The 27,063-nt window shown below is 43.6% G+C and overlaps 1 protein-coding gene across 1 annotated transcript in view; it reads left to right on the forward strand.

The window, feature by feature from the left end:
- Abhd6 (abhydrolase domain containing 6, acylglycerol lipase) overlaps window positions 1-27,063 on the forward strand; it is a 44,437-nt gene that overhangs the window by 12,953 nt on the left and 4,421 nt on the right. The window contains exons 3-9 of the mRNA XM_027951323.2: window positions 7,231-7,383; window positions 16,806-16,962; window positions 18,657-18,770; window positions 20,164-20,296; window positions 21,656-21,813; window positions 24,181-24,235; window positions 24,788-24,888. Coding sequence (XP_027807124.2) covers window positions 7,265-7,383; window positions 16,806-16,962; window positions 18,657-18,770; window positions 20,164-20,296; window positions 21,656-21,813; window positions 24,181-24,235; window positions 24,788-24,888 — 837 coding nt within the window. The 5' untranslated portion in view covers window positions 7,231-7,264. The remainder of the gene's footprint in view (window positions 1-7,230; window positions 7,384-16,805; window positions 16,963-18,656; window positions 18,771-20,163; window positions 20,297-21,655; window positions 21,814-24,180; window positions 24,236-24,787; window positions 24,889-27,063) is intronic.

Consider the following 27,063-nt stretch of genomic DNA (forward strand, 5'->3'; position numbering starts at 1 on the left):
GTGCAGTTACTGGGGCAGCAAAGTACAGGAGAAATGGTTCAGCCAGAGTGAGAGGGAGACAATGAGGTCACGAAGAAGGCAGAGGTGAGCACCTGTGGACAGTAATCCTGGGGGCTTTGTCACCCTTGCATTCATAACTGGTGCAAACTAACTTACTTGTTTGGAAATTTCACTGTGATTTTCCTCTATGATGGAGAAGATGTATTGTTAAGGCAAGATTGCGATAAATCACCGAGTCGATCTTAAAGCGGGAGATGGAAGCTTTATTCACCAACCAGCAGTCTGGATCCACCAGCTTTTTTAGCTGTTGATCTTCAGTGATAGTTTTGAGAAATTCATTTTTCCTTCCAAGAACTCATTCCAGAAATCAGTGTGGGGTAGATGCAGTGCTGTTTAACAGTTGGGGACTTAAATTCATTTCAAGAACATACTGTTTTTCTAGTGGAAAACATTGTGGGGAGAATTTTTTTTCTATATTGCACAATTAAAGAAAAAAAAATTATAAGCAGCACCCAATAGTTTTTAAAACATACCAGCAAGAACAGGGAGTAAGCTTAATGGTAAATTGTAAAGTTATTAACATGTTCATTGCTGTTGCAACAGTTCTAAAGAAATATGGATATTGCCCATGAGGACATTGAACTCTGTGCCTTGTGCATAACTGATGCACAATGAATATCTGATACAGCAAGCTTTGCAAAGGCAAAGATAGCATGAACTGGGGACATCCACAGGAGAGGGTTAAAATTCAGGTCATAGCATTTACCAACTGGAAGACTAAGGACATTTGTTAACTTCTTTAAGTCTCAGTTTTCCCATCTTTAAAAGGGGAAGATTATGTGAACCTCTTCCTGGGACCTAGCACAGAGTCCTCAGTAGACGGAGGTTGTTGCTCTTAGGTCTCTGGTGATGGTCACAGTTATTGTTTTTTGTTGTTGTCATGACAACCATTGCTATTTTGGAGGGAGCAAAACTTCAGTTTGTCAAATCTGATGGACTATACAGAGACATATAGAGAAGGGCAAGATTCTAGAAAGCGCTCTACATTGTGTTTACTCTTGGGTTTTGCTTTACACCCTGAAGATTAAGGGATTGTAGCTCAAGATCCCCGGTTTTCAATGAGAGCATTGAAAGAGAATGGTGAAATGTCATGCCTGACTTCTAACCCCAGAATCACTCCATTTCTCTCATGCTGTGTTTTATTAGGATCCACTAACATCTCCTGTCCAATTAATCTTTGGCCCTGTGTTCAGAGCTACAGGCCCCAGATGCACAGCTTGGATGTTAACAGGTGGCAGAGGAGGTTGAGTGGCAGGCTCTGGCATGGGATGTGACAGCGTGTTTCCATCCCACGATGGCCAGCTTGACATTACCTCACTTCACACGGTGCTGCGGGGGGGTGGGGGGGGCCATGGGGTGCCTCACCTTATACAATAGCCATGGAAAAAAAGAGTGTTTTTCTTTTTCAGTTTATGAAATCAGGCATGAACATTATTTAAGCACCAAATGTCTGCTAGGTACTGTTTTAGCTTCTGTGAAAAATATAGGGGACAAGATGCTGGAGAGGATAAGCCAGGTTCTACTCTTTAATTGTCTGGCATAATTTCAGAAATGTTTTAAGAGTAGGAAAGAACAGAAGGGGTGATCTGGTTGAATGGTCTCATTTTATAAATGAGGAAAACAAGGTCTTGTAGTGGATGTGTGGAAGAGCTGGGTAGGGGACAGCTGGCTGGAACAACCCCCAGCCCAGTGGGCCCTGTGCACCTGCTCCTCCGCTGCAGCCTTGTATACACCAGGTCATGGTTCTCCTAGATCCATGTGTTACCTAGTTAGCATTTTTCTTTCTTTTCTTTTTACTTAAATTTCTTCTTCTTGTTGTTCTTCTTTTCCTTTTTTGGGGTGCCGGGAATTGAATCCAGGGCCACTTAACCGCTGAGCCACATCCCCAGCCCTTTTTTTTTATTTTGAGACAGGGCCTTGCTAAGTTGCTGAGGCTGGCTTTAAACTCATGATCCTCCTGCCTCAGCTGGGATTACAGGCTTGTGCTACAGCGCCTGGCTTAAATTTCTCCTTAATATTAATTTGCATGTCTACCATACTTGAAAGTATCCATAAAAATAAATAAAAGGGAACCATGTTACCAACTAGCTGAATACCTCCAAGAGGCTGTAGGATCAGATTGCTGTTTAATACCCTCATCCTGAGAGTTAGTCTTTGACCTAAATAGGACCTGAACTGAAAAGCACCTGTCATCCCAGCAGCTCAGGAGGCTGAGGCAGGAGGATTGCAAGTTCAAAGCTGGCCTCAGCAATTTAGCAAGGTCCTAAGCAATTGAACAAGGCCCTTATCTAAAAATCAAAAGATCTAGGGATGTGGCTCAGGGGTTAAGTGCCACTGGGTTCCATCCCTCGAATCAAAAAATAAAATGAAATAAAATAAAAAAGAGGTGGCTGTCTTAGAATGTATGTCAGTGTGAGCTGATGCAGCGTACCCCTGAAGCATTACTTAGTGTTCTCCCACTCCCTAAAATCATCTCACAAGCCATCAGTTATGTAGACCCCTAGTTTGGCAAACTCTGGGTTACATGCGATAGTTGGTTTTCTGATTTTTCTGTCATTGGTGGTTCCTGGATCCCAGGGAATCAGGTTCCTTTCTGTCTTCAGCCTTCCCTGGGGGTCACTGTCATTTATTAATAGAATAAAGTGCTCTATTAATAATACCCACCGGCAGAGGAGCTGCTCTTTTAAAGGAATGCTGGGTCCAATCCTTTGTCAAATGGAGGATGTCGCAGAGATAGGCATGATCCTCTGCTCCTTATCTGTATGAAAACACTGCCATCAGGAAGCACTTTGGTCTCTTCAGTGAGGGCCTGGCTTTATTTGACTTCATCAGGCAAAGTGTGCAGTTCTCTGTAATAAAACCAAACTTTACTAAAGGGATCATGCGCTACCCAAGACTTTATTTTGCTATTGAATGAAAAGGAGCCTGGTAGACCTTCCCTTGGAACTGAGGGTGACATCCACAGCAGGCACCTGTCAAGCAGGGAGGTTTCTCTTTTCCCAATCTTACCTTCAGTTCAGTCCTTCAGTCTATATATATATGGCTTTGGACTAAAGTACTCTAATTCCTGGTCCAAAGGTAAGTGGTGTATTAACATCCTACAGCTCTGGGGTCAGAATTCGCAATGGCCCTCAGCATTTTTTAAAGACTTTCTGAGATGTGGAAGAGTCTTGGCGAAGCCGACACTTCCCACATTCATCAGCTCACATGAGATCCATGATGTTCAGATTTGTACAAATCCCTTTCTCTCCGGGATGAATTTGCTTACCCCTTGATGGCAAGGCCTCTTAGAGCCACAAATTATGCCCAGCAGTTCTTTTATTCTGTTCACAGTGCTGAGGTCTGAACCCAGAGCTTTGCACAGGCTAATAAGTGCTCTACCACCCAGCCATGCTCCCAGCTCTTGTACCCAGAATTTACCAGGTGACTCCTCTGGCAATTTTGTGATTATTGAAAGCAATAAAACATCAGAGCTGGGTGGGCATGGTGGCCCATGCTTGTCATCTCAGCGGCTTGGGAGGCTGAGGCAGGAGGATCACAAGTTCAAAGCCAGCCTCTGCAACTTAGTGAGGTTATAAGCAACTCAGCCAGACCCTGTCTCTGAATAAAATGTAAAAAGGGGCTGGGGGTATGGATCAGTGGTTATTCAGTGGATTGGTACCCCTGGGTTCAATCCCTGGTATCAAAAAAAACAAAAACAAAATAACCATCAGGTCTCACAGTATCACTGGGAATGGTTGTTCCTAAAACAAATTAAACAGGATGGAGCCCATTTTGTAATTACTTTCCATTAATCCATTTGTAGTTTTTGTGTCCTGTGCCATAGCTGGCCCTGAGAAAGGGCAGGGATGATTGTCCCCACCCTCATGGAACTCTGCTCCAGAAGAAATAGGCCAACAATTTAAGCATGCTGGGAAAATTGCAAATAGTAAGAAGCCCAGAGGTAGCTGAATGAGAAGCAGAGTCGGCGCTGTGCCCTGGGAAGGAGGCAGTTGTCATCACGACCCAGACAAAATGTGCATGAGATGGAAAAGGACCATCTAACCCACCTACCATGCATCTGTCACCTGGGTCTTTTGGGTCTTCAGGAAGACATTAGGATACCACCTTATGGGCTTGTTTTCCCCTGCTTCTTACTGGGTATTATTTATTTTTTAATAGCTTATATACCAATATAATACAAAAGATTTAAAAAGTTAAAGACAAATCTCGTGTCTATCCCAGAAATGAGAGGGGCTCGTGGGGCCAAAAAACCTGTCTGAAAAATAGAGTTCAAATCTTCAGGAGAAATTGGGAGTGGAGTGATGAGTGTGAGTTCCTTTTTTTTTGTACTGGGGATTGAACCCAGGAGAGCTTAGCCACAGAGCCACATCTCCCTTACTTTGTATTTTATTTAGAGACAGGGTCTCACTAAGTTGCTTAGGGCCTCACTAAGTTGCTGAGGCTGGCTTTGAACTCTTGATCCTCCTGCCTCAGCCTCCCCAGCCACTGGGATTACACCATATGCCACCATGCCCAGTGAATATGTGTTCTTATCAGCAAAGTGATTACAAAGATGGCAGAAAGGCCATTTGAAAAAAATTAAGTAGACCTCCCTGCAAAGGCAATGTGCCTAAGTTCAAAACCTATTTTGTAATCTACCAACTGGATGACCTCTGGCAGGTTACTTAACCTTATGGAGTCTCGATTTCCCTAGCCTATAAAATGTGATGAAACACCACCTGGCCTCTCTGACAGGGTTGGTGTGATCTATCAAGGATTGGCAAATACAGCCTGTAGGCCTAATGCAGTCTACAGCCTAATTTTATAAATAAAGTTTTATTGGAACGCAGTCACACCCACTGATCACACATTGTTCACTACTGCTCTCTCACTCTGATGGCAGGCTGAGTAGTTGTGGCAGAGACTCCATGGCCCATAGCACAAACACAGGCATCATGTGGCCCTTTATGGGACACATTTGCCAGACCTTGTGCTCGATGGTTGTGAGGTCAGTGAGTTCATTATAAAATTGAAATAAATATCACTTGACAGGGGTGTGTGGGAGAAATCTCTTTACAGGAAACATAAGGAAGGCCATGATTTGGTGGGTCTTAATGCTTTTTCTTGGAGCAGTGTGTTCTGGGGAAATATATGGCTTTGGCAGAAAATGCTCTAATTCCTGGTCCAAAGTTCCATGGTGTGATTAACTTCTGGCAGCTGGGTCAGAATTCCCAATGGCCCTCAGCATTTTTTAAGGACTTTCTGATTTAACACAGGTAGCTGGGTGTCACGGCAGAGCATCACACCTGGCTTGCAGGTCCTTGCAGGAGTTGTATTCTGTGTCAGGGAGGGTAATGGGACTTGCAATAGTTTTCATTCCACATCAGAATGAACCATGTTGTGAGTTCATGAGACAGGATTAGATAGGGACTTTTGATTGAACTGAATTTCAATCAAAAGGGCCTGTTACATGTCAGGCTTTAGTCTCAGCTCAGGGGACATCGTCCCTGCCCTGTGGACCCTACATGCTAGCCTTATTTGTGCCTGGTGAAGGTCTTTTTTTTTTTTGATACCAGGGAATGAATCCAGGGGCACTTAACCACTGAGCCACACCTCCAGCCCTATTTTGTATTTTATTTAGAGACAGGGTTTGCTGGATTGCTTAGAGCCTTACTATCGCTGAGGCTGGGTTTGAACTCACAATCCTCCTGCCTCAGCCTCCCAAGCCACTGGGATTACAGGCATGCGCCACCGCACCCTGCTCCCCCAACTTCTTATGGTGTATTATTTTCAATAGGTTATATATTTATATGATAATTCAAAAGATTTAAAAAGCAAAAAACAAATCTCATATCTATCCCTGACATGCAGCTGCATGATTCCCCACCTTAAATGTAACCACCATTGCCAGTTTCTTTTATACCCATCCAGTGATATTCTGTGTGTATAAGCACACATGTCTATATGTCTATTCCATTTATTTATTTAAGGTTCTGTGTGCTTTTTATTTTTTATTATTAAAATTATTATTATCTTGGTACCAGGGATTGAAACCCGGAGGTGCCTAACCACTGAGCCATATCCTCTTTTATACTTTATTTAGAGACAGGGTCTCACTGATTTGTTTAGGACCACACTAAGTTGCTGAGGGTGGCTTTGAACTTGTGATCCTCCTACCGCAGCCTCCTGAGCTGCTGAGATTACAGGCATGTACCACCATGCCCAATTCCTCTTTTTATTTTTTAAAATTTCAAGTGTGTTGAGAGTAGAAGGAGTCATACCATATCATCCACCTGGATTCCCTAGTGGTTAACATTCCCTGTATTTGCTTTATTTCTTTCCCTCCCTCTCCACTTATATTTACATTACCTTTTCTCTTCTGAACTTTTAAAAGTGAGGAGCAGATACCATCATATGCCACTTAAAACTTCAGCAGGTACAGAAGAATGAGGTCATTTTTTGCTACACACATATATAGCCACAGCTTCTTTTTAAAAATATTTTATTTTTTAATTGTAGGTGGACATAATACCTTATTTTTTGTATGGTGCTAAGGATTGAACCCAGTGCCTCATATTTGTGAGGCAAATGCTCTACCACTGAGCTATAACCCCAACCCCATGGTTTCTTTATCATACTTAAGAAATACAGCATTAGCCAATGTAGCTGCGCACACCTGTAATCCCAGTGACTTGGGAGTGTGAGGCAAGATCGCAAGTTCAAGGCCAGCCTTAGCAATTTAGCAAGACCCTGTCTCAAAATAAAAAGGCTAGGAATGTAGTTCAGTGGTAGCACACCCCTGGGTTCAATGCCTGGTACCACAGACAGAATTGTAGCTGTGATAGAATAATATTATCTAATACTTAGTCCTTACTCAGATCTTCCCAGTTATCCCACAAGGTACCTTAAAGTTTTGATTTTCCTTCTCTAAAAATGCAAGACCTGGACTGGGGATCTAGCTCAGTTGGTAGAGTGCTTGTCTTGCATGCACAAAGCCCTGGGTTCAATCCCCAGCACCTAAAAAAAAAGAAGAAGAAAAAAAAATACACAAGACCCTCTGAAGGATTCCTCATTACCTTTGTCTGTCTGAAGCATTTGTCTGCTTTGCTTCCTCCTGATCTGTTCCTTTCTTGTGGATCTTTCACTTTTCCTCTCCGGAGAAGGTTTCAAAACCATTGCTCTCTCCAGCCCCTGCAGGTGTTGGCTGACCTTGAAGAACAGGATGGACCTGGACGTGGTGAACATGTTTGTGATCGCAGGCGGGACGCTGGCCATCCCCATCTTGGCATTTGTAGCCTCCTTTCTCCTGTGGCCTTCGGCACTGATAAGAATCTATTATTGGTAAGTTGATTATGTAATTGATGTTCTCAAGAGTACCATGATGTTATCTCCTCTGCCTGTCCCATTGTTCACCATCTGATCCTGAAATATTTCAAGCATGAAGAAAAGTTGAAAGACGTGCACTCTCCTGAATTCTGGGAGGGTTTGGGAAGAGTTGGTAGTTGCTTTTCACCAGGTTAATTCTTGCAGATTTCTGGTCTTACAGATTTCTGGTAACACTTTGCTCTTGAGGTCATCACAACCCCAGAGCCCCTGGCTGGCTATGAGCAAGGGCTGTGCATGTCTGTGAGGCTCCTTTGGTGTTTTTCTCATCTCTGGATTCTGACCTAGCAGTGTCCTGGCAGGTGCATCGATGTCATTGAAAAATGAACTACAGCCAGGCGTGGTAGTACATGCCTGTAATCCCAGCGGCTTGGGAGGCTGAGACAGGAGGATTGTTGAGTTCAAAGCCAGCCTCAGTAACTTTTAATGAGGCACTAAGCAACTCAAAGAGACCCTCTCTCTAAATTAAAAAAAAAAAAGTTCTGGCGATGTGGCTCAGTCAGTTCAATCCTTGGTACTTAAAAAAAAAAACAGTATTAGAAACTCCAGGACCAGTGAGAGGCATGTGTAGGGCAGAATGCCTTAGAGTTGCTCTAAATTATAAAGTGACAGAAAAAAGAAAGACATTTCAAAAATGTCTGACATTCTTGTTCCACCTGTTTCTGCCCTAAAAGAACTACTTGTTCTTTTCTTTTGTATTTTCTTTAGAGTAAGTCACCTTTTTTTTTTTTTTTAACCTCAAATTTATTCATTTAAAAAGTGATGTGCCAGACATGGTGGCACAAGTCTGTAATCCTGGCGCCTCGGGAGGCTGAGACAAGAGGATCACAAGCTCAAGGCCAGGATCAGCAACTTAGTAAGACCCTGTCTCCAAATAAAAAATAAAAAGGGCTGGGGATGTAGCTCAGTGACTAAGCACCCCTGGGTTCCATCCCCTGTACCAAAAAAAAGAGAAGAAAAGAAAAAGGACTGAGGACATAGCTCAGTGGTAGGTAGAGTGCTCCTGGGTTCAATCCCTGGTCCAAAACAAAAAAGTGATACAAATATCACCACTGTAAATTGCAAGCTTGCCCTGTGTACCATAAGCCGAAAGTTAGTATAAAAAAAATAAATAAAAAACACAGTGACATTAGAGAACCTTGTTAAGTTCTAGCCCTGATACTGTTGCGGGCCAAAGGCTCTGAGCCTCTTTTTTCCTTGGTACCTGGAATGAGAGGCCAGAAAGGTGGGGCTGCCCTGCACAGAGCCTTTGTCCTTGGGGGGAATCAGGTTAGCACTTGAAAAGGAAGCAACCTCTTCATGACTCTTTTCTTCCTGTCCATTTATCAAATAAACCTACCCCTCCTGCCACCATGGTAAAGTGGATACAGTTCCTCTGTGCTGGGTAAGCCCACTGGGGTTTAACTGGGACTTGGGGAAGGTGGAGGAGCTTTGGTAACTCCTGTGCACAGAAGACTGCTGTTGACTAGCCCTTCTTTCTGGCTCCCCTTGGTTTGAGTGTGGAATTTTCCACCTGCCATCAGGCTCTGATCCTGGAAAAGAAGCTAATCGAACAGAAGGCAGCTTTTCATCTTTTACTGTTTCACTGTCTTTAGGATGAGTAAGGAGTGGTGACCTCTTCAGAGGATCATCTAGGACCCTCTTCTGCATGGGCAAAAGCCTTTAGCTACTTAAATGGCAGTGCCCTTACAGTACTGGTAGCAGGAATTCTGGGTGGCCCCCAGATGGGGAGGCCAGGGATGTGCCCCCATCTCATGGCCCTTCCAAGGCACCGTGGGCTTCCACACACAAATGCCATTTTTTTGTTAAATCTAATTGGAGCTGAGAATGCAGCTCACTGATGTGGACTGTAACCATGGATATGGCTGCACACAGAGGTGTGATTATAAAAGGCTAATTCCACCCACCTCGTGGGAGGCCAGTCTCCATCCTGCCTTGGTCTCTCCACTCCCAGGCTCCCCAGGCTCTCAAGGAGAAGGCTGTCAGAGTAATTTTGATTTTTAAAGAGGAAAAATAAACTCATGGGAAATATTTCATCTTTATGTTGAATTCAAATTTGCATAATGTAAAATTCACCATGTTGAAGTAAATAGTTCAGTGGTTTTGTTGTTGTACAGTTGTTGCCACTATCTAATTCTAGAACTCTTCCACCTCCCCAAAGGAACCCCCATTCTGGTTAGCAGTCACGCTCAGTTGCTTTCTTTCCCCATCTCCTGGCAATCACTAATTTTTGTCTCTTTGGGATTTGCCTGTTATGTACATACACTATATGGCCTTTCTTTCTTTCACTTAGCATGTATTTTTAAGGTTTGTTCATTCCTGTTATAGCTGAATAATGTCTGTGCAGTGGTTTCTGTCCTCCACAATTCCTGTTGAGGTTTGATTCCCACCATAACAGCACTGAGAGGTAGTGGAGCCTTTTAGAGGTGATTAGGTCATTAAGAGGGATTAGTGCAGTTCTAGAAGAGCTGGATTAGCTATTGCATGTCGGTGGGTTGTTATAAAGCAAGGCAGATCCTCATGTTTGTCTTTTCTGTACATGCCCATTTGCCCTTCTGCTTTTTGCTCAGTTGAAGCAGACAAAGCCCTCACCAGAAGCTGAGCAGAGGCCAGCACCATATTCTTGGACTTGCCCACCTCCAGAATCATGAATCACCAAAAAAAAATTAAAAAAAATCCCCACAAACCTCTTACCTTTGAAAATTACCCAATGTCAGATATTTTGTTATAAAAACAGAAAACAGACTAAGACAATATGATTCTACCACATTTTGTTTATCCATCCAACTGTTGATGGACATTTTGGATGTTGCCACGTTTTGTCTATTGTGAATCATACCGCATAGCAAAAAATTCATTTTTATTGAGCCCGGGGGCAATCCACCACTAAGCTGCATCTTCAGCCCTTTTTATGTTTTATTTTGAGTCAGACTGGCCTCAAACTTGCAATCCTCCTGCCTCAGCCTCCCAAGTCACTGGTATTATAGGCATATACCTGGCTCAATGCATGTGATCTTAAAGCCTGCCCATTCTGGTTACCCAGCTCAGAGCAGTGGCCCAGAGACAAACACAATGCTCGTTATCTTGTGTACTCAAACACACAGGCCGAGAAGTCCCAGCTGGGTTGAAAAGGATGGGGGAAAAAAATCCTGGAAAACCTTTCGGATCATGCCAGATGGTATTGTGACATGGAGATTATGATGACAGTAATAGCGCCCAGGATGCCATGGCAGAGAGCTGTCAGAAGTCCTGTGAGTGGCTTCCTCTGCTGTTCCGAAAAGCACAGCCTGTTTCCACCAAAGAAACTCACGACAGGTGACATTTATGCAGTGGTTGTCAGAGAATGAGCAACTTTACCCTTATATCCCTCAATCACAGCTATCCCAAAGGCCTTCCTCTGCTCAGCTGCCCATAATAAACTGGCAGACCTGGGTGAGTCAGGTGAAGTTTCAAGATTGCCAGACAAACAGGAACAGCAGGCAGCAGAGGTAGCTCCACACCCGAACACACCCCCACACCCCCACCCTGCCCTGCTGCCTGTCCCAGCACAAGGGCTTGGTGAGGTCATCTCAGCACGCGCTCCTGACTCCCTCTGGAATATTGGAGTACAGGGAGAGGTGTCCCTGGTAGTCCGCAGTAAGTCTTAAGATCAGTTCTCTTTGGATTAAATTGTCCCTCATTTCCATAGTGACTGGAACCGTGAACCGTAGTTGCTCCTGCAGAAGGTGCCAGATGCTTTGCCGTGAGTTGACAGAGAAGCACAACTGGGGGTTCTGTAGCTATGGTGGATGAGCAGCTTCTGCTCCGTCAGAGACTATACTGACTTTCATTGCATAATGAAAATATCAGGGCTTCCCAGGGTGAAAAAGACTGAGATTTTTTTCTAAGTTTTTTGCTTTTCCAAAGAAACTTGTTTGTGCAATAAAGAAATCTTAGCAAATAATTTGCTTGTATACATACAAGAGAGAAGAATGGATAAGGGTCAGAAATGAAGAAATAAAACTGACACTGTTTGCACGTGGCAGGCTTGTATGCATAAAAAGTCTAAAAAAAATCTGTAGACAATTTATCGGAATTAATAGGTAAATTTGGCTAGGTTGCTGAATACAAGATAAGTAACCCCAAATCAGTTGCACTCCCATAGGCCAGCAACAGACAGAGAATGAGAGTGTCATGATACCATTTACCATAGTATCAACAATTATAAAATACTGAGGCTAAGTCTAGAGAACAATATGGAAGAATTCTACACAGAAAACTACAATGTATTCATGAGAGAAAGTTAAAAAGACCTAAATGAGGGCTGGGGCCATAGCTCAGTGGTAGAATGTTTGCCTAGCATGCGAGAGACACTGAGTTCGATCCTCAGTACCATAAAAATAAATAAATAAAACAAAGAGCATTGTGTCCATCTACAATTTTAAAAAAAATTTTAAAAATGACCTAAATGAATAGAAGAACAGACTATATTGTGGGATGGAAAACTTCTTATTATAGAGATGTCAGATTTCCCTACAGTGATCTGTGGATTTCGTGTACATGCATTTGAAATCCCAACAGGTTTTTTTTTTTTTTTTTTAATGGATTTTAATAAGCTTATTCTTAAGTTTACAAGGAAAAGCAAAGGGCTAATTAAGCAAGATGATTTTGAAGGAGAACAAAGCTAGATGATTTATATTACTAGCTATCAAGACTATTTGTAAAGTTATAATAAATCAAGTCGTGTGAAATTAGCACAGAGGGGAGCAGATAGACCCAGAGAGTCTAGCAAGAGACGGAGATATGGGGTTTTGATTTTTTTTTTTTTTTTTTTTTTTTGCATGGTGGATCAAACCCAGGGCCTTACACATGCTAGTCAAGTGCTGTTCCACCAAAGTGCTCCAGCCCTGTCTGTCTCTGTCTGTCTCTGTCTCTCTCTTTCTCTCTCTCTCTCTGTCTTTGGTAACAGGGATGGAACCCAGAGACACTTAACCACTGAGTCATATCCCCAGCCCTTTTTCATATTTTATTTAGAGACAGGGTCTTGCTGAGTTGCTTAGGGTCTCACTAAATTGCTGAGGTTGATTTGAAACTTGCAATCCTCTTGCCTCAGCCTCCTGAGCCACCATGGGATTACAGGCCTGGACGCCCTGCTCCAGCCCTATCTCTTGATCTCTAACAAAGGTAGCAATGGGGTAAGTGGACTGGGTTAACTAGATATCCATGGAAAACAGCTTAATCTTGACCCCTTTAGTTGGCAGAATTACTAAGTTGGTTTCTCAAAGATGTCCCTCCCCAATCCCCAGGATCTATGATTCTGATGACATACCATTCCCATGGTTGTTATGTTATATACAGTTATGTTGTATATAGCTGATTTTAAAACTGGAGGATGTCCACATGGGCCTGATCTAATGACATTAACCCTTAAAAGCAGAGGGGCGCAAGCTGGTTGTGTTGGTGCACATCGGTAATCCCAGCGACTCAGAAGCCAGAGGCAGGAGGATGGTAAATTCAAGGCCAGCCCAAATGAGTGCTATCGAGTATGAGTTTCTTTCTTTTTATTGTGGAAAAATATACATGACATTTAAAAAATAAACGTGGGAAGATATGCAGAAATTGTAACCTTTATGCATTGCTGGTGTGACTGTAAAATGGCATAGTGACTGCGAACAAATTTAGTGTTTCCTCAGAACAGAAAACAGAATTAACATACAATCTAGCTATTCCACTCCATAGGTATATACCACAAAGCACTGAAAGTAAGGACTCAAACAATATTCATATGCTAATATTCATAACAGCAATCTTTAAAATAGTCAAAAGATGGAAACAAATGGCTGGGCATGGTGGCACATGCCTGTAATCCCAGAGGCTTGGGAGGCTGAAGCAGGAAGATTGCAAATTCAAGGCCAGCCTCAGCAATTTAGCCAGGCCCTAAGCAACTCAGTCACTTAGGGCCTGGCTAAGTTGCTGAGGCTGGCTTTGAACTCATGATCCTCCTGCCTCAGCCTCCTGAAATGCTGGGATGACAGGTGTGTGCCACCGCGCCCAGCTTGGGCTTCTTGATTTAGATCAATAGAGTCTTCAATGACTTCTGTCCCTGAAATAGGAGCAGTTTGGCTTCTTTACTAAATCTGGGAAAGAACTTGATCTTGAGACATTTATTCATCCCAACTTAATTCTTCTGGTTGTTTCTGTTCTGTAAAGTGGCAGCTAAGTCTAATCTCCAAGTTTGTGAGTCAGAATTTACTATTATCATTCAACCAAAGAAGTTGGGCCACGGGGTTTTCCTTCTGGGCCATTGGCATCATTTTTTAGCTGGACCAACCGCTTAGAATCCTTTGGCCGTTCTTTCATTGAGGGTGTCATTTTAAGTTAATGAAAATATTTGTCCTTCTGCTCCCTGTTTCTGGAGCCATAGGTCAGGTTTTCCAGTACCAGAGAGCTCCACCTGGTGACGGGGTCCTCACTTGCCAGCCCTGGCTCTCTCCACCCTGGGTTCAGTTGGCCTAGCTGGCCACGCCCTGGCCTCTGCGGGTTTACACCTTTCCCAACGTCTTCAGCGAATGCTTGTTGAGTATCCAGTAGCTTGCTCAGGTCTCGCCTAGTCCAGAAGGGCTTCCCAGATCCTCCTTGATCTGTATGAGTTCTAGAGAATTAGAAGACTATTAAAAAGTAACGAAGAAAACACAAAAGAACCCATAATCCCTTGAATCATTTTCTTTAATTCCTCTGTTGTTCTTTCTGCCTCTCTCCCCCCCCACCTTATCAGTGTATAATTCAAAATGTTTTAGCAGAATCAGAATCAGAATCCATAGTATAAAAAATTGGGTCCTGTTTTTTTTGTTTTTGGGTTTTGGTACTGGGGATTGAACTCAGGGGCACTTGACCACTGAGCCACATCTCTAGACCTATTTTGCATTTTATTTAGAGACAGGGTCTCACTGAGTTGTTTAGTGCCTCACAGTTGCTCAACCTGTCTTTGAACTCCTGATCCTCCTGCCTCAGCCTCCTGAGCTACTAGGATTACAGTTGTGCCCAGCGGGTCCTGCTTTTTACTTGAAATGATGTCATAGATATTTTTCCATATTATTGAATATTCTTTGAAAACCTTTTTAAATAACAAAAACACTACATTGTGTAGCTATTTAGTGATTTAGGTAATACATTTTCTATTAATGGACACTAAGATTAACATTGATTAACATTCTGATTTTATTTATTTTCTTTTTTGTTTCCTTTCCCCGCCCCCCTGTCTTTATTTTATTTATTTATTTTTTCATGCTAGAGATTGAACCCAAGAGCACTTTACCACTGAGCAACATCCCTAGACTTTTTGTATTTTTTTTTCTTTTAATACAGGGTCTCACTAAGTTGCAGAGGGTCTTCACTAAGTTGCTGAGGCTGGCCTCCGACTTGCAATCCTCCTACCTTAGTCTCCTGTGCCACCATGTCCAACTTCTTTTTCTAATTTTTTTTTTTTTTACATTTTTTTTAGTTGTCAATGGACCTTTATTTATTTATTTATATGTGGTGCTGAGAATCAAACCCAGTGCCTCACACATGCAAGGGCTCTACCATGAGCCACAACCCCAGCCCATTCCTTTTCCAATTTTAATAACACTGTTTGAACATGTTAAAAAATTATTTTTCGGGGCTCAAGTGGTAGCGCGCTCTCCTGGCATGCGTGCGGCCCGGGTTCAATCCTCAGCACCACATACAAACAAAGATGTTGTGTCCACCGAAAACTAAAAAAAATAAATATTAAAAAAAATCTCTCTCTCTCTCTCTCTCTCTCTTTAAAAAAAATTATTTTTCTCAAGACTTCTGCTTATTTCCTTAAGACATTTTCTTTCTCATTTCTGGAAGTACAATCACTAAGTCAAAGGGCATGAGGACTGTTTTGTTTTGGTGGTGCTAAGGATCAAACCCAAGGCCTTGCATATGCTAGGAAGGTGCTCTACCACTGAGCTACAAAAGGTGTATCTTGTTGGGATTTTTTTTTTTTTTTTTTTTTTTTTTGGTACCAGGGATTGAACTCAGGGGTTCTTAATCACTGAGCCACATTCTCAGCCCTTTTTATTTTTTATTTTAGGACAGAATCTTGCTAAGTTGCTGAGGCTGACTTTGAACTTGGGATCCTCCTGCCTCAGTCTCCCAAGCCCCTAGGATTACAGGCGTGCACTTCCGTACCCAGTGAATTTTCTCTTTTAACCTTTCCTATATCCTTAGCAGAATGCAACATTTCCCCATATTGTTGATGAAGAAATTGAGGTTCAAAATCATATAGTTAAAGCCAGGTGTGGTGGTACATGCCTGTAATCCCAGCAGTTTAGGATGCTGAGGAAGGAGGATCACAGGTTCAATTTAGTGAGACTGCAGGCAACTTAGACTCTGTCTCAAAATAAAAAAAGGCTCGGGATGTGCCTCAATGGTTAAGCACCCTTGAGTTCGATCCCTGGTACAAAAAAAAAAAAAAGAAAGAAAGAAAAAGAAAAAAAAATGTATAGTTAGTAAATGAATGAGCCAGGATATGAATGAATGAAATGTTCACATTATGGTGCCATGATTTAGAATTTTGAAATATGCTCACTTCCTGATAAGGAGAGCTTTTAAGCTAGCCAACTTTATTGCGTTTTTAATCTTTTGAGTAGGCAATGCACTCATTGAAAAATACCAAAAAGAACACAAAAGTCTCCCTCCCACCTCTATTCTGTTCCACTTACTTCTCACCTCATTCTCTACCTCCGCTCTAGCTACTTGTCTTAATGATGCCTTTTTAGTGTTCCCACACTTTTGTGTGCAGATACAAGTAAATAAGACTCTAATTCCTTATTCCCCTTTCCCCTTATTTTTACACAAATGTTAAGACCAGTGGGTTAAGGTTATTTGCTTTTACAGGACTTTGCTTCTTTTTTAGTGCAAAGTACATCACAAAGTGAATCTCTGATTGAATTAATTATTTTTGATCTTGGAGAGCTTCTTCACATACAGAGTTCAGTTTGTTTCTATGGTAATTTCATATTGAAATTGATATGGGGCCAAACTGCACCACTGCCAAGTCTTATGTAACCAACAGAAGCCAAGCTTCAGCCCCCAGCCATATGTTGTGAGAATCAGAGCCAGAGGACGGGGGTGCACACGGTTCCCAGGAAAGAAGTTAGCCCTCTGGAGTCTCCAGAAATGTATTTTAGCAAGAGGTTTATTAAATGTGACCTGTTTCTTAAGAAAACACCTCTTTTCCCTTCTTAGTGCTCCTTGAGGTTGAAGTCCTGGGTGGTCTCCCAGACAGCAAGATCTGGGAGAAGTTTGTCCCACCACTAAGGAGGACATCTAGGGAGGACCTGAAGCCACTTACCAGAGCATGCTGCCTTCTGTTTACCTTTATCTCCCCTTAGGTACTGGCGGAGGACGTTGGGCATGCAGGTCCGCTACGTGCACCATGAAGACTATCAGTTCTGTTACTCCTTCCGGGGCAGACCGGGGCACAAGCCGTCCATCCTCATGCTCCACGGATTCTCTGCGCACAAGGACATGTGGCTCAGTGTGGTCAAGGTGCAGTTCCAAAGTCTTCTCTCTCAGATAGAAAGGGTTTCCACTTGTATGTGACATCATGGGCAATGCTAGAAAGCAAAGGGAACCCAGGACCGTGCAGTTCAAGTTCAGTCTCAAAATCAACACAGTGCCGTCTTCAAACTCTTTTGTCAGAAGAAGTCGATTGAGTTGAATATTATTTGTGAAACCTTAGAAAGCTTTTAACCTCGTGAATATTTGTTAAGGAAGGTTTCTGACCCAGGCTGGGATTTAAAAAACCATTTATTCCTTTTTTTTTTTAATGGGTACTGGGGATTGAACTCGGGGGCCCTCGACCACTGAGCCACATCCCCTGACCTATTTTGTATTTTATTTAGAGACAGGGTCTCACTGAGTTGCTTAGGGCCTCGCTTTTGCTGAGGCTGGCTTTGAACTCACGGATCCTCCTGCCTCAGCCTCCTGAGCCGCTGGGATTTCAGGGGTGTACCACTGCGCCCAGCCATTTATTATTTTATACTCCAGGATACCTCTCTCTCCCCCTGCCTCATGCTGGTTTTGCTCCTTCCTCCCCTCCCCCACTTCTACTTCTGCTTTTTTTTTTTTTTTTTTCTTAGCCAGAGAAATGTTCTTGATCTGGCAGCTTCCTGGAGTAGTTTTCCAACTCACTTTTTGCCCAGGTGTATGTGGTGTGGTGCATGCTGTACTTGGTAAGAGTGAACAGCTAATGAAGGCTGGAGCTTGCAGAAGTCATGGGAAGGCAGCGGCATCCCAGGCTCCCACCCCCAGCAGGTATTATTTGGACTGAGAGGAAAAGGCTCACATAGCTTCTAGTGTCTTGGTCAATGGTACCTTCTAGTTCCAAACACCACCATGAAGACAGCCTCACTTCCTGTCCCCACCTCAGATAAACATCTTCTATGTGACTGGATGTTCATTGTTGATAACTGATGTTTCTCAGTTTCCTGTTTAAAAGTGGTATCTTCTCTGCATGGAAGAGGTGGTTTAGGGTAACGATAGTCGCAAGAATTAGATCTTAGCTGGGCGCGGTGATGCACATCTGTAATCCCTGCGGCTTGGGAGGCTGAGGCAGGAGGATCACGAGTTCAAAGCCAGCCTCAGCAACTTAGTGAGGCACTAAGGAACTCAGTGAGACCCTGTCTCTAAATAAAATACAAAATAGGGCTGGGGATGGGGCTCAGTGATTGAGTGCTCCTGAGTTCAATCCCCAGTACCAAAAAAAAAAGTATTAGACCTTAATGCCAAGAAAAAAAAAAATTGAAACCAGCATCAGGGTAACCAGACATAATTTGGGGAAAACATTGCTTCTCTTGGCTCTGTAGATGGTCAGGTCTCTGGGAGGATAGAACCATCCTTCCTGTTTCCTTCGGTGGCTGTACAGCTAGAGTGAACTGTGGAAGGAAAAGGAAAGGAAGGTGGACGTGCTCAGCAGTGTCAAGGAAGAGCGGGAGAGAGCCTGCTGGCCTAAGCTCTGTCTCCTCTTCCCACTCCTCCCCGAGCCCCTTTCCATCTGTGTCTTAGTCCTTGGGGGCCTCTGCTCCCTGTGAGGCTCTGACCATGCTTATTCATAGTAGTCGGGTAAAACAGGCCCAAGAAAGGCTGTCCAGGTCTTGTCAAGACAGAGGGACCTCCCCAGCAAAGTGAGCAGACACCTTTTACACACCACACACTGATTCTCTGGGTCTCTGTATCCTTAGTTCCTGCCAAAGAACCTGCACTTGGTCTGCGTGGACATGCCAGGACACGAGGGCACCACTCGCTCCTCCCTGGATGACCTGTCCATAGATGGGCAAGTCAAGAGGATACATCAGGTAAGAAGGAGGCGCCCCACCCCACCCCCAAATTTCCAAGACTGGGTCTTGCCCATCATCCCATGCCCAACCCTTAGGAGCAGGAAAGAGAATTTCACACTGACTCCTGACCAGTCTCCAGAACATTCTGTCTGCAAGTGATCACAAACCAAACAGATGAGGTCGTGGTCAGCTGTGGAGGGCTTGGGCTAATTAGGTGCTGTTCTCCTCTAAGTGGACTGTGTCTGTGAAGAAGTACATTCTGAGCATTTTCTCAGCTCTTGGAAAAAGGAGTTGAGAATTCTTCAATTCTGTTTCCCTGTTTGGAGGTCTGTTTTTCTGCTCACCAGCTGCATGATAACAGCAGTAGCACCTCTGCCTAGCATCTGTCTCTAGCTTTCTCCCCCTGAGCTCTCAAGGTCATGGGGTCTCATGAGCCATTTCAGGATTGTGTAGCTCATAAGTTTCAGGTTAACATTAAGTATTTTCTCCAGATGAAGATATTGATTTAATAATGTCTGTCTCCTCTATTAAACCATGCGTTGTTGTTCTTATTATTATTATCTGCAGTATTGGGGATCAAACCCAAGGCCTTATGCATGCTAGGCAAGCTGTGTGCCACTGAGCTACATCCCGAGCCCATAAATTTTTTTAATAAGGTCAGGAACCTTATCTCTTTGACTCTTTGCTCTATCCCCAGCACCTGACCCTAGTTCCTTGTACAAAATATGTTTTTAGACAATAGGTGGATGGTTGGTTGGAAAGGACAGACTTTAAGTTAGGGCTGCAAATTTTTTTGGCTGGGAATTGAACTCAGAGGCACTCAACCACTGCTGCATATCCTCATCCCTGTTTATATTTTATTTAGAGACAGGATCTTACTAGGTTGCTGAGGGCCTTGCTAAGTTGCTGAGGCTGGATTTGACTTGCATTCCTCCTGCCTCAAATTCCCAAGCCACTGGGATGACACGTGTGTGCTACCACTCCTGGCCTAGGACCACAGTTTTTGTAAACAAAGTTAAACTGGAACACAGCCATGTTCATTTGCATAGGGATTGTCTCTGACTGCTTTTGTGGTGTAGCTGCAGAGCTGAAGACTAGGAACAACAGACTGTATGTCCCATGACACAGAAAATATTTACTCTCTTGACCTATATGGAAAAACTTACTGGCTTATTAATTAGGGGTATCCTTGGAGATTTATACCTAGATGGTCACTTGCCCTGGGTAAAGAGAAGTACATCCAGGCACCAGGCTTGTCTTGATAATGGATCTAGGAGGGTGTCAGACCTCTTATCAATAGCCATTCTCAGCTGTCCACAGCCATGTTCTGTTGGACGGGGGCCTCTGCACTGGAATTACCTTTGTCATCGTCTCAGCTGTATAACTACCTCCTTCTTGTTTCCCTTCCTAGTTTGTGGAATGCCTTAAGCTGAACAAAAAACCCTTCCACCTGATAGGCACCTCCATGGGCGGCCACGTGGCTGGAGTGTACGCGGCCTACTACCCATCGGATGTCTCCAGCCTGTGTCTCGTGTGCCCTGCTGGTGAGTCATGAGGCCGAACCTCCCTGTGAGAGACTGGAGCAGGGCGGGGTGAATCTCTGACCATCTTTTAAGATCATCTGTTTTTTTTTTTTTTTTGGTACAGGGATTGAATCCAGGGGCACTCGACCACTGAGCCACATCCCCAGCCCTATTTTGTATTTTATTTAGAGACAGGGTCTTACTGAGTGGCTTAGCACTCGCTTTTGCTGAGGCTGGCTTTGAACTTGTGATCCTCCTGCCTTAGCCTCCTGAGCCACTGGGATTAAGGCGTGCGCCACCGTGCCCGGATTAAGTGTTGCCCTTCTGTGTAATGCCAGCCACTGGACTCTCTCGTGTCATGCTTCAGGGTTATAGGAAAAAATGGGCAACCTCAAAGGGAATCAGTCTCAGCTGTGCCCTAATGCTCTTCTAGAGGCAGAAGGCCTATGTTCTGCCCCAAACCAGGGATAGCTCAAGAGAAGATTCACACACTCCCTATGCTTTGGGAGAGGACCAAGGGGGTCCAGGACAAGGGAAGAAGGAACAGTCCATCACTCCAGCCCTGAGTTTTCCTCCAACCTGTGGTGCCTCAGATAGCCTCTAAACGACACAGGTGTGCATAGGGCACAGGCCAGGTGCTTCTAGGCTTGTTCTCATATTGTGTCATATAAAATGCAGATTCTGCTTCAAGAGGTTGAGCCTCCTGCATTTTTTTTTGGTGGGGGGGGGCAGTCCAGATGTTCCTGAGGCATGGACTTGTGTGAATAACCAGCCCTAAAATACCTTGAAGGATTTTTATTTTTTTCTGTGTTGCTTAGAGCATGGTTTTGACTTTGAACACACATGACAGTGCCAATTAAAAAGAAATCTTGGGAGGCTGAGGCAGGATAATAGCTTGTTCAAAGCCAGCCTCAGCAATTTAGTGAGGCCCTAAGCAACACAGCGAGACCCTTCTCTAGATAAAATATAAAAAGAACTGGGGATGTGGCTCAGTAGTTAGGGAGCCCCTGGGTTCAATCCTTGTAGCAAAAGAAAAGAAAAGAAATCTACTGGTGAAAGAAACTGGAAATGTATTAGCTTTTGGCTGCTATTGAAAGTTGCCTACATAAAATGGGGGTTGGATGAGCTGGACGCAGTAACACATACCTGTAATCCCTGCAACTCAGGAGGCGGAGGGAAGAGGATTGCAAGTTCAAGGCCAGCCTTAAAAAAGCAACTTAGCAAAACTTTGTCTCAAAATTAAGAAAAAAAAAAAAAAAGGACTGGGGCTGTTTATGTAACTCAGTAGTACTGTAGTATTGCACCCCTGGGATCAATCTCTACTACCGAAATAAAAGAAGGTAGATGTATTGTCCAGCTGTTTGGGTTTAAATCCCACAGGTTTGCAGTATTCAACTGATAATCAGTTTGTACAACGACTCAAAGAACTGCAGGACTCGGCCGCCATGCAGAAGATTCCCTTGATCCCGTCTACCCCAGAAGAGATGAGTGAAATGCTCCAGCTCTGCTCCTATGTCCGCTTCAAGGTGCCCCAGCAGGTAAGGTGGTCTCAGCATGACGCTCTTGCCATCTACGCGGGGCTCTGGTGGTGAACGCCAGCTTCCCTGCTCCATCTGCTCATCTACAAGTAAACAAAAAATTAAAAATTTAAACTAGTTTTAGAAAGGAAATGAAGATCGTGTGTTGATTAAAAACAGAGGGACATGGATATCTCTAATAATCCTCTGTGAGGAAACCCCTTGTGCAGTATTGGAAAAGGCATACAAGTTCAGGGCTAGGGAAGGAGAGCAGATGGCTGGAGCTGAGAAAGAATGGGTTGTGATAACGTTGGAAAGGGAAATGGGGACTAAATCAGATTCTCAATTAAAAAAAAGAAATCTATTACGAGTTGTCAGGCATGGGAAATTTTTAAGACAAAATAAATGGCACTTCCAAAATCTTTCCTTCCCAGGAGAGCAGAAATACCCAACACGGCTCGCTGTGCCATCTTGTGATTGTATTCACTTGTCTGTGTCATCTACTCTAAGCTCTTAAGATCAGGGACTTTGTCTTAATTGGTTGTTCTGTCCCTAGATCTTAGCACAGTGCTTGCATGAGGTAGGTCCTGGGTGTAGAGAGGATTGACCGATGCTTGCATAGGATGCCTTGACAATGTAGGGATGGAAAATGTGTGGATGGGTGGATGTAGGAATGATGGATACATAGCTCATGCATGATCTATATGTGCATGATCTCTGAAGGTGCACGTATAGATGAATTAGTGGCTGAATGGTTGGTTGGATGGGTTGCAGGATGTGTGGATACTGCAGGAATGGAAGATGGATGGATTAATGAATTCAGGATGGGATAGACACAGGAATATATGACTCAGGGAAGCGGGGTGGATGGATTCATCCATCAAGCAAGCAGAGGTGAAGGATGGACGGATGCAGGATGGTTAGAGGCAGGGGTACAGGATGAATAGCAGAACAAAGAAAATGTCTGATGCCAAGCAGAGTATTGTGCAAAAAATTTTCATTGGTCTCACTTCAGCCTTTTTATTTCTAAAACCATTCAGATTCTAGTCATGCTCCAAGAGGTCGGTTTAGTCAAAGCAGCCATGAGTGGTTCTTTCCAGCTTCAGTCAGTGCACAGGACTCCAGAGAGAATACATTTGAGGGACTAGCTATGTTCCCAAGTAGATGAGAGGAGTAGCAGCTGCTCGTGTGAACCCTGTACTCTACCTATGACTCCTGAGGCAGAGGAAGTAGAGGACTGTGTTCCTTCTGGCTATAATAATATTATTATTATTGGTCCCAGGGATTGAACCCAGAGGCGCTTAACCACTGAGCCACATCCCAGTCCTTTTTTATGTTTTATTTAGAGACGGTCTCCCTGAGTTGCTTAGCGCCTTGCTAAGTTGCTCAGGCTGGTTTTGAACTCGCGATCCCCCTGTCTCAGCCTCCTGAGCCCCTGGGATTTCAGGCATGTGCCACTGTGCCCAACCTGGCCATGGCCACTTCTTTGGGTCAGCAGACTAGGTGCAGGTGATTTGGCCTGTCCACATTTGCTGCCACCCTTACCAGTCCTCAGCAAGAAGGGCAAAGATGATGCTAAATGATGAACAGAGCAGTATGAGACCCTCTCCAGAATTTTCTCAATAGATTATTTCTTCGTTGTTAATAAGCCCTTTATCCCCAATGTTTCAATTTAAAAAAAAGTTTTATATTTGGATATCACTGAATAATTCCTTGATATTATATTCATCCTCATTGCATCATGAGCTAAGCAGAGAATTTCTCAAGATAAAGCAGCTGTCAGGCCATGTTAGCTGTCTTTTCTATCCTGCAGGGGACCTTGGGCTTCACAGTATTACCCAAGTTCCTCCCTAATTTAAAAGAAAAGCCTTTTAAGATCCCACTCCCCACTGCATTGTATCATCATGAGAATTTGTAGGACCTGCCTTTGGCAATGCAGTAAATTGCTAAATTTTCTTCCCCTTTTGTAGTGAAGATTTTCTTCCTCTTTTGTAGTGCTAGGGACTGGGCCCAGGGTGCATGCTGGGCAAGCACACAACCATCGAGCTGCATCCCCAGCACTTTTAATTTAATTTGTTTATTTTTTAATATTTATTTTTTAGTTGTAGTTGGACATAATACCTTTATTTTATTTATTTATTTTTATGTGGAGCTGAGGATTGAACCCAGGGCCTTGCCCATGCTAGGTGGGTGCACTACCGCTGAGCCACAACCCCAGTCCCATTTTAATTTTATTTTGAGACACAGTCTCGCTCAGTTGCCCAGGATGGCCTTAAACTTGCGATCCTCCTGCCTCAGCCTCCCTAGTAGCTGAGATTACAGGTGTGTGCCACCGCCCCTGGCTCTGAGTCTTCTCTTGCCATCTAACTTTGGGCTCTTTATCCTCAGATCCTGCAAGGCCTTGTCGATGTCCGCATCCCTCATAACAACTTCTACAGAAAGTGTAAGTAGCCCCAGCTTTCAGCTTGGAACGTATTGGAAGTCACGCTTCATGACTGGCTGCCTTTCATTTCTTAAACCTCTGCAACTTTGAACCTTTCCTGGGCCCCTGAGGAGAGGAGGTAGTATCCTTGACTGGATGATCTCTTGTCTGTACTGCAGTGTCCCCAGGCACAACCTGGCATACAATTTTTTTTTAATTGTTTTTTATTGGGTCTTTTTAGTTAGACACAACAGTAGAGTGTATTTTGACATATTATACTCACATAGAATATAATGTCCCATTCTTGTGGTACGTGATGTGGAGTTTCACTGGTTGTGTATCCATATACGAACATAGGAAAGTCATGTCTGATTCATTCCCCTGTCTTTCCCATTCCCATCCTCCCCACCCGCACTCCACCCTGTCCAATACGGTGACCCCCCCCCACACACACACACACACAGAGCCCATCTTTTGTGAGTCAGCATCTGCATATCAGAGAGAACATTCAGCCTTTGGTTTGTTTGCAACCAGGCATACACTTAACTCCGTTTTCCTTTTGGTCTTGACAAGTGTTTTTAGAAATCGTCAATGAAAAGTCCAGATATTCTCTTCATCAGAACATGGACAAGATCAAGGTCCCGACACAGATCATCTGGGGGAAACAGGACCAGGTATGTCATAGGGCCCTGCAGAAGACTTGCCTTGAGGAAAAGCAATTTTCTGCTATCAGGAGAGGCGGCGGATAGCCATGCCACGTGCCAAGGGGCATAGTTCCCTGATTCACGAGTAGTGACATTTGATTTTTAAAATAAAAGGCAATTTAAAATTTATTTTTTTATATATCATACTTATATTATTAATAACAAATCTTATTAAACCTCTACCTATTTTCTGTAAATCATTCTCTTTTTAAAAATTTTTGAAATCTGTTTTAATTAGTTATATATGACAGTAGAATGCACTTCGATACATCATATTTAATGGAGTATAATTCCTCATTCTTCTGGTTGTACATGATGTAGAATCCCACTAGTCTTATAGTTATATATGCACATAGGATAATAATGTCTGATTCTTTCTACTGTCCTTCTTACCCCCTCGCCCCCTCCCCTCCCTTCACTCTCCTTAAAATTATTTTCATCACCTCTAGTCCCAGCCACTTGGGAGGCTGAAGCAGGGGACCCCTTGAACCTAGGAGTTGGAGCCCAGCCTGAGCAACTTAGCGAGATCCTGACTTGAAATATAAAGTGAAAAAGGGCTGGGCTGGGGGTGGGGGTGGAGCTCTACAGTCCCAGGAGTCCAATCCCCACTACTGTAAAAAAAAAAAAAAAAAAAAAAGGGCGGGGGAGAATATGGGAATAAATTTTAATAGGTTCTATCAGTTTGGTAGGGCAAAGTACCATAGCCTCAGCAACTTAAACAACAGAAGCTTATTGTCTCATAGTTCTAGAGGCTAGAAGTCCAAGATCAGGGTGTCAACCATGTTGGTAATTTCTGTGGGCCCAGAGGGAGAATCTTCTGGGGCTTTCTGGCCTCTTTGGCATTCCTTGGCTTATACATACATTCTTCTCATTTCTACCTTCATCTTCACATGGGATTCTGTCTGTGTGGCTGGCTGGCTCTCTGTCCAAATTTCCCCTCTTTATAAGAACACCAGTAGCTGGGCATGCATGCCTGTAAATCCAGCAGCTTAGGAGGCTGAGACAGGAGGATCGTGAGTTCAAAGCCAGCCTCAACAACTTAATGAGGCCCCAAGCAACTCAGTGAGATCCTGTCTCTAAATCAAATATAAAAAAGGGCTGAGGATGTGGCTCAGTGATTAAGCACCCCTGAGTTTAATCCCACCAGTCCTATTGAATTAGGGCCACCCTGTATCCACATTTTAATTAATTACATCTGTAATGTCTCTGTTTCCAAATAAGGTCACATTCTAAGGTACTGGGAGTTAGGGCTTTAATATATAGGTTTGTGAGGGGCACAATCAGCTGATTAACAGGCTCTGCAAAGAGATTCTGATTGACACTTCCAGAATCTCCTTTTCTAACTGCTATTTAGAAATCATGTCTTACTGAAAGTTCTTCAAAATGTGCAAAGCAAGAGGAGGCAATGAGAAATGAAGCCTTTAGAAGGTCTACAATGCAGGCAGAGTGATATTGTCTGCTCAACAGTATGCTATTGAATATTATGAGAAAGGATATTGAAGTTATAGTCAGTTTTCTGTTGCTGTAATAAACTGCCCAAGACCAGGTAGTTTATAAAGACTGAAAGTCTATTTGGCTCAATTCTGGAGGCTGGGAAGTCCATACGCAGGGTACCAGCATCTGCTCAGTGTCTGGGGAGGGTCTTCTTGCTGCTTTATAACATGGTACAGGGTATCACATGGTAGAACAGAGCATGCATACTAGACACAGCTCACTTTTATTTATTTATTATTTGATTTGGAGACAGAGTCTCACTAAGTCGCCCACGGTGGCCTCAAACTTGCAATCTTCCTGCCTTCGACTCCCAAGTAGTTAGAATCTCAGGTGTGTGACACCGCACGTGGACCTAAGTCACCTCTATAACAAAATTATTCGCACGGCACTGAACCTACTCCCATGGCAGTGATACTAATTTGTTAATGAGGACACAGGATAAAGTTTCCAACCCATGAACTTTTGGGGACACATTCAACCCACATTAGGCTCTGACATAAAAACCATCGTTGTGAGCCCGGTCAGGGCTATGAAAGCAAAGATAGGAGGTCAGGCTGCAGTCCCAGAGGCCCACGAGTGCACAGATGGCCCAGGCAGAAAACACTGGAAGGAGAAGTCAGCTGTGTGCTCATGGTGCGTGCGAGGAGGCAG

Source organism: Marmota flaviventris, chromosome 1 (assembly GCF_047511675.1).
Source record: "Marmota flaviventris isolate mMarFla1 chromosome 1, mMarFla1.hap1, whole genome shotgun sequence".
NCBI classification, from domain to species: domain Eukaryota; kingdom Metazoa; phylum Chordata; class Mammalia; order Rodentia; family Sciuridae; genus Marmota; species Marmota flaviventris.